Here is a 7572-nt window from a genome sequence, read left to right on the forward strand (position 1 = left end):
AAATCAAAAAAACAAATCTTGGATTCACTTACAATAGATAAAATAGATAGAATACTACAGGCTGCCATCAGGCAAGTAAACGCTCCTGCACAGCACAGCACCAGGATAAACCCTAATGCAGGTGGTCTTTTTAATGTTCACTCAAACTAGGCTCCAGAACGCTTGAAATCACAGACAAACAAAACACAGCAGGCCCAAAGAGGCAGACTTGGTCACATCTGCTAAAATGATGTGTGCAGTAAGTCGAGGAAGGATCAGAATGCCCTGGGTGTCCCATTCCCCCACCAAGAAAGGGCCGTCGAGAGGTGAACGCACCAAGCTGCTCTCAGTTATCATTTAGGAGCCAGTCCCCCACCCCCTGAGCAACAGGTGATCTGAGTAACCCGCCAATTAACATCCGGCCGAGATGAGCTGGGGAAAGGGGAAACAACAGCAGGCACCACCACAGAATGTTTGTCTGCTACACTCTGACTTTTCATCAGGTCAAATGTGTCTTTAGTTGACTTCGGTTTATGACCTAATACCTGCAAAACTAATGACTGTGTAACTGGAACTAAGAATCACATGGATGCACAACACTTTGTTACTGTGATTGCAGTCGTGTTCGCTGCTCCGAACACTGTTAGTAAATATTAGAGGTGTATCTGCATCTGTATCTGCATCTGTATTCGGACAGAAGGCGAGAGGTGGTCACGCTTTATACCGGAGGTCACATTCAATCAGGCAAATGTTGTATTTTCTAACCTAATATTCCTCGATATAATTAATTGTGAAATATATTTCTACATCCTCGTGCTGTACTTTTCATCTCTCTCTTTTCCCCCCCCCCAAATAATAACAAGCAACTTCAGGTAGATCACATCCCTAATAAATATGGAGTCTTACTCAACTCTTTATACATTGTATAAAATGTTTCAGCAGCAGCGTCAATATGCATCATATTATGACATTATTACGCTGAGTAGTATCAAAATGATGAATCTGTAGAGCTGATACTATAAATCGATTAGTTGATATACAGAAACTTAATCGGCAGCATTTTTGATAAGCGATTTATGGCTTAATTAACTTTACTATTAATTCACAGATTCCAGCTTTTCAAATGCAATTTTTGCTGTTTTTATATTCATTTTATATTATTTTGAAAATCTTTTGGATTGTTGGTTGATTGTCATCGTGGTCTCTGTGTTTTTCTCACTATTTCTATTACAGACCAAACAATTCATCAATTAACCAAGAAAATAACTGGCAGAATATCTTAAATCTCGAATGAAAATAACTGTTGTCGGCTGACTCCACTGTAATGTGTGTGCGGTTCTACATTTCACGGTGATCGTCTCTGATGTCTGTCACGAGCCAAAATAAAATACGTTCACGCTGAAAAGAAAACAGATTCATCAAATCTTTTATTTCAGGAGACAAATGATAATGTTACAATTCGTCCAGCAGTGGAGTTGAGGATTAGCTGTGGTAAAGGCGCAGCGTGGGAATGTTGTTGGACTTGGTCAGAAATGACGCTTTTGCTTCCTAAGTCATTTAAACAGCGACATGAGGAACAAAACAGGACAACGACATAAAGAATACATTATGTTGTCTCAGCTGGTAGAGGGTATTCAGAGATACAGTGGAGGTCCGCGTCCTCTGCGCTGGTGTCAGATGGCAGGTGGCAGCCGGAGTCTCTCGGGCAGTTGTTCATATCTGCCTTCGTGTTCTCGCTGGGGGTCTTGGCCTCCTGATTGGCCTCGTTCTCCGACTGACTATCTGCTGTAAAGCGGAGAAGACGGGGTCGGCTGAATGTACTGTCACAGAGTGGAATGGATGAGCAGTGAGTAATCCTTTACAGCCATTATTCCTGCGCGTTAAGGCTCAGTGGCCTACCTGTCTGCAGCTACAATCCTCGTGTGTCCTGCTCTATTCTCAGAAACACTCTTTGGGGTTATCCTGTTATCCTTAACCTCTTTAGCAGAGGCCCGGATACCCTCCCAGTCTTATCTACATGAGGTGCAACATCACTTGTCCCCTTTCCTTTCGTCTCAGCATATCTGTTTTCCGCTTTTATCACGTCACAGAATGTGTGTGTGATGACACCGTCCTTGGGTGACCTTTTCTGGGTTTTCCCATTACTCACAGAGCAGTTGCTGCAGGGAGTCGACAGCGGCGAGCAGACGATGCCTGTGCTCTGGATCCGTCACATTCAGCTCCGTCAGGTGATGCTCCCTCAGCCTCATCAAGTCGTCCACTGTTTGGTAACCGTTCAGCTGCAGAGACGAGGAATACTCCTAGAGACGCAAGTGGAAGAAACGCCAGTCAGAAGCTGAAAGAACGCCCTCTTGTACGGAAGACGATTGTTGCTGCATTCAGATCAGTCCAAAACACACATAAGAACAAAATACCTCCAAACTGAGGCGCCTTAACACTTCCTGGACAGTTGATTTCTGTCTCATTCTGTGGGCTTGTGTATCGCGACTCTCCTCTGTTAGCACTTCCACGTAAATGAACTTGAAATTGCCCATTCTGCCGTTCAGCATGCCCGTCCATATTCCCATGGGGGGCTTGGCGATGATGTCAATCACATCCCCCACCTGAATTAAAGTTCAAGCGTTATTACATTTATTTGGCCAGGGACCATGTACAAAAACACGTCCATCTTATACACAGAGAAGAGATGTTTGTACCAAATGTAGCTACTTTCCATTTGCGCTCCCTGGGCAGGACGACACAAACACTATTACCACTAGTACAATTAATGCTAAATACTATCATCAAAATACAGCAAATACAAAATGATTCATATTATATGAATTATATATTATATTTATATAATCAATATTTGTGTTAGCAGGCACTAATACAAATACAATAAGACTGATATGTTGAGGCAAAGCGGCCATTTATTAGCAAGAGTCTACGGCTACGCTAACGGCTCTGTGAAGCTGCAGCGCTGCATTGCGTTCAATGCTAACAACAGCTAACAGCTAACAGGCTCACAATGAAAATGCTAACATGCTGATGTTCAGTGGGTGTAACCACGTTCACCATCTTAGTCTAGCGCAGGGGTGTCGAACTCATTTTCACCGAGGGCCACATCAGCGTAATGACTGTCCTCAAAGGGCCAGATGTAACTTATAAATGTAACTAAATGTAATCGAATGTAATGTAAAATAAATGTAACTACTCCTTAATGTTAAATAACTCTGAATTTATTACTTATTCAAGTCACAAACATTGCAGTTGCATAGAAAAAATATGTTTGTTTGTTGCTCTGTTATAACATAAATCCTTTTAATTTGTCAGCTTATGAAACCCACATAACTCCATCAATCATGGATCAAACTATCCAAGTGAATGAAGAAAAATAACATAATAAATAACTCCGAAAAAACTCAGAAAAATAACACAATAAATACCCATTACCCACCACCCATTGGCGGTGAGCCGTCACTTCGCGGGTATCATAGTCGACAGGCATTGTGGGAAATGTAGTTTTTGGTCAAAGCACTCTTTTGACCTATTTATTTTTAGACACTCAGACCTTTTAAGCTCTCGCGGGCCACATAAAATCACGTGGCGGGCCACATTTGGCCCGCGGGCCTTGAGTTTGACACATATGGTCTAGCGTGTTCGCATGCTAACGTTTGCTTATTAGCACTAAACGCAAAGTACAGCTGGGGCTGATGGGAATGTCATTAGTTTTGCAGGACACATCTGAAACAGGTTGTGCTTGTTGTAATCATCAAGAGACCCCTTCCTAATATGCTTCCAATGTAAGTGATGGGGGTCAAAATCCACAGGCCTCCCCTCGTGCAAAAAAATCTTATCTAAAGCTATGAGGTCTCAAGTCATTAATTAGACAAACTAAGTGGATATCTTCCAAAGTTACAGTCGTCACAGTGTCAATTCCCGTCTTTTTGCTCAACGAGGAAACATTCCAGGGAAACATAAGAGTGTATTTTACACTGAGATGACAGCAACTTTGGAAGATATCCACTTTATTGGACTAACTGAATCTTCATATAAGAGTCCGATAAACTTTTGAACACATTTCCAATGAGGACCGTGAATTTTATCCGCCTATTACTCACAGCTTATTAGGAAGAGATTGTTTCATTGCCAATACAATGGTCACTGAAGTCTGTAGGATTCATGTTTTGGGGACCGTGAATGTCTGTACAGAATGGACATGGCAATCTATCAAGTGCTTGATGATTTAAGTCTGGAACAAACAAAGCAGACCGGCCGACATCGCCATCCCTAGAGCCACGCAGGTAGCATGGTTAAAAACAGCAGTAATTGTCATCCTAAAACCTTTCAGCAGTCCAGCCCCCCCCCCCCCCCCCCCCCCTGCAATACAATAACAATACAGCAATACAGTTTATCTCATTACCATTTACTTTCCAGACTTGTTTACCTTGAGTTTGAGGGATTCTGTGTCATATGGACTTGGCACAAAGTCCGTGTGGACTCTGGCTCTGCCGCGGAACTGTCTTGTGTACAATAGATCCTCCTCCAGCCTCAGGCTGTCTCTGTTACTGGAGCAGCCGGACCCACTGGTGACTCCACCTGGGGAACAGCGGACAAACAAGAGGGTTCAATAAGGGGACGAGCTAATTGCTGCGTTCAGTTCTGCCGTTCTCTAATTGAGCCATCCACGCGTCAATAATAAGACATCCCGAGTCTGAGTGGAGGTTTTGGTTTTTGACTTGTCAGGGGTTACTGTGGCACGACAAATTAGTGCATCTAAAGGGGAGTAACATGATGCTTGAGCGTACGAGCATGGTTTGCATAATTCATCAGGTTGTGGCGTGAGGAGTACACTTGGCGCCGTGCCTGAAGGTGCTTACTTGAGGAGCTTTGTCCACTGTTGAGGCTGTAGAGGCTTTCCAGAGAGTTACTGGACCGCCTGCGCCCTTTTGTAAACCGTCCTCCGCCACCAACTTCCCTCTTCTCCGCTCCATCCTTCTGCGCGTTTCCATTCTGCACAATAAAAACACCAAGCCACATTTTCATTCAGCCTTCATTCGTTATCTTTCGCTACAGGCGCACAATAGAGAGAGCTAACCGACCAGAAAGCTGAGTCAGGGCCCTAAGCTGCTGTGTTTTGATTCCTCATGTGATGGAGCAGCTCAGTCTCCCAGTTTATGCTGGGACACGCAGCTCCTCTGGCAAGCAAAATACTTAATCCTGCAGGAGTTGCCGTAGCTTTTTATAGCTGAGACCCTAGGAGGTGTGTGGTGAGCTTAATCCCCAACTACCTGTGCTCAGCTTTTCACTTCCTCTTCCTGGACGGGGACTTTCACACCGTGGACGGACCATATTTGCATCAGTCCATCAAAGTGCAGTTTTTGAAGTGTAAGATTCTGGATGGGCTGCACTTAAACTGCACTGGTATGCGGCTTACGCTTAGCTTAGCTTAGCTTATTAAATATGATCTGATTTGATTGGGTTCTGTCAGACGCTCCTAAAGAAAGAGAAGAGCCCCAAACAGGCATTCTTGTTTGTTTTTTTACTAAACTGCATACATATCATCTGCACCTTTCTAAAGACTAGAGGACAACTTAACATGCCACAGGTACACACTGGTCGTGTACATATGTGATATTATGGCAACAGTCTTATCTCCTAATAGCTGATGAGAATCACATTAAAGATGTCATTTATGACTAGTCTAACAATGCATTTATGATATTTTATTTTTGACTTGTCAAAGCAGAAATTTAAGAAATCTTTAATTATTTATTTTGAGTACTCACAATTTAACAATGATGGTGCAAAGCATAAACTTAACAAATGCATAAATCATGATGATTTCATGCAGATGCGTCACGCATTTCTGTTACTCCCCATTGAGAAAAGATCAAGTCAGTATGAGTTTATGTGATTAGTTAACACTTAATAGATCATCGCAATTAGATAACAAGGGTACAAAACACAAAACACAACGGTGGTCAAAGAACCAGATCTACATGTTTCTGAACCGACGCTGCCACCCCTACAGCTACATGGCTAACGTTGTTAAAACATAATCATATTTTCCAGCTAGTCTGGAGGCAAATCAATATAATGTACAGTATGAAGTAACTGAGAATTAATATTTATTAATGGATGAGTGTTAACTAATCACATACACTCATAGTGACTTCATCATTTCTTTGTGGCGTGCAAAAGGAACGTGTTAAACATGTGTTTTTTACCGTCATTATATAGTGTTACCGAATTGTGGCTAAATTAAAGAAGGTGACACATTTACGGGTTAGTGGACACACGCATGAATGGGTTTGTTTGAACAGTGAGCAACAGGAATGCATGATATATTCATGATTTATTCATGTTTGAAATCATCATGACATTAGTTATGCATCACTTAAGCGTGTGTTTTCCACCCTTATTATGAAGTGCTACCCAGAATTGTAATTCATTCATGATTCACGACTTGCAAATGTCTATAGTCGAGATCTGGTAAAATGGCGGGAAGTCATTTGATATATCTCAAAAGTAAAGCAAAAATACATTTGGAAATATCTCAAATTATCAGACAAACAGCCACATTGTAATTATTACTGGTGAACACGCATTGTTGATATCTAAAATATAAGTCGTACTTGTGTTAGCCCATGTTTTAAACCAGGTTAACCAGATGAGGTGCACGTTGCTCTGTCAGTCCCTGCAGTGCTTTCAACAGTCTGTGAAGCCCTTTCTCTAAAGTGGCCTAAGATTGTTGGCAGTCTGGCAGGGCAGGTGTGCGGCTGACAGCTGTGTTTGGTTGGTGACAGGTGTTATTTCATTAGGTGTGAACCACAGCAAACTTAAAACTGGTCGTATTAACGTGAGCTTTGCACAACGACGGCTGTCAGTGTTCTCTCTGGTGAGGCCTTGACGTGCTCCCTGTCACTTTTTTGATGAGGTCTCCATCTCCCTCCTCTGAAGCGCCACTTTTTTCTCGGCTCAACAATCTGCTCCTGCTTTTGCTTTCAAAACAAAACACACCCCAAATAGAGCGCTCCCCCACGGCTGCCAAACACGCATTGGCGTACGTTCGCGTATTGTGCGGATTTGTCGTGGTGTGGAGGATGTCTGAGAAAGTGAAATTCCTGGACGGTCAAGCTGGCAGATTGAGGGGACTGGATCTCTTACCAGAGAGCGTCCATTATCCTGCGGTTTCATTAAAGGCGAGTGCTGTCTGAAGACGTCAAATCTCCCAAATCTGGTCAACTGTTTGGGTAAAAGAGAGATTAAAATGTGTGTTTTCTGGCGACAGATGGGCATATTATCTGCCTGTGTGTATGTTCTCCCTGTGACCCAACAACATAAACACTGTGTGTTTATTCCCTGTTTATCATTTGTGTTCGGAATTAGGTTAAACCCTGGCAGCCATACAGTTCTTAGATGTTTTTTTTTTTTATCCCGAGTCAAAATATTATAGCTGGTATTTGGATGATCATGCTGCACTGACCTTGTACTATTGTATTTTTTACAGCTTACTGCTTAATTTTTATCATCTGCTTATCTATATTCCTGTATGTTCCTGAGTGTCATTAAAGGGGAGACAGTATGATGCCTTTGAGTCTTGCTTTA

At 42.5% G+C, this 7572-nt stretch overlaps 1 protein-coding gene across 1 annotated transcript; it reads right to left on the reverse strand.

The window, feature by feature from the left end:
* Positions 1–1585: 1585 nt before the first annotated feature.
* Positions 1586–7193, reverse strand: samsn1b (SAM domain, SH3 domain and nuclear localisation signals 1b). The gene is made up of 6 exons (XM_070917713.1): positions 7132–7193; positions 4842–4974; positions 4409–4560; positions 2394–2582; positions 2129–2279; positions 1586–1764 (listed from the first exon to the last, which is right to left on the reverse strand). The coding sequence occupies exons 1-6, from the start codon at positions 7159–7161 to the stop codon at positions 1586–1588; spliced, it is 834 nt and encodes a 277-aa protein (XP_070773814.1). The 5' UTR covers positions 7162–7193.
* Between the last annotated feature and the right edge of the window lie 379 nt (positions 7194–7572).

This window comes from Enoplosus armatus, chromosome 13 (assembly GCF_043641665.1).
Source record: "Enoplosus armatus isolate fEnoArm2 chromosome 13, fEnoArm2.hap1, whole genome shotgun sequence".
Classification (NCBI taxonomy): Eukaryota; Metazoa; Chordata; class Actinopteri; order Centrarchiformes; family Enoplosidae; genus Enoplosus; species Enoplosus armatus.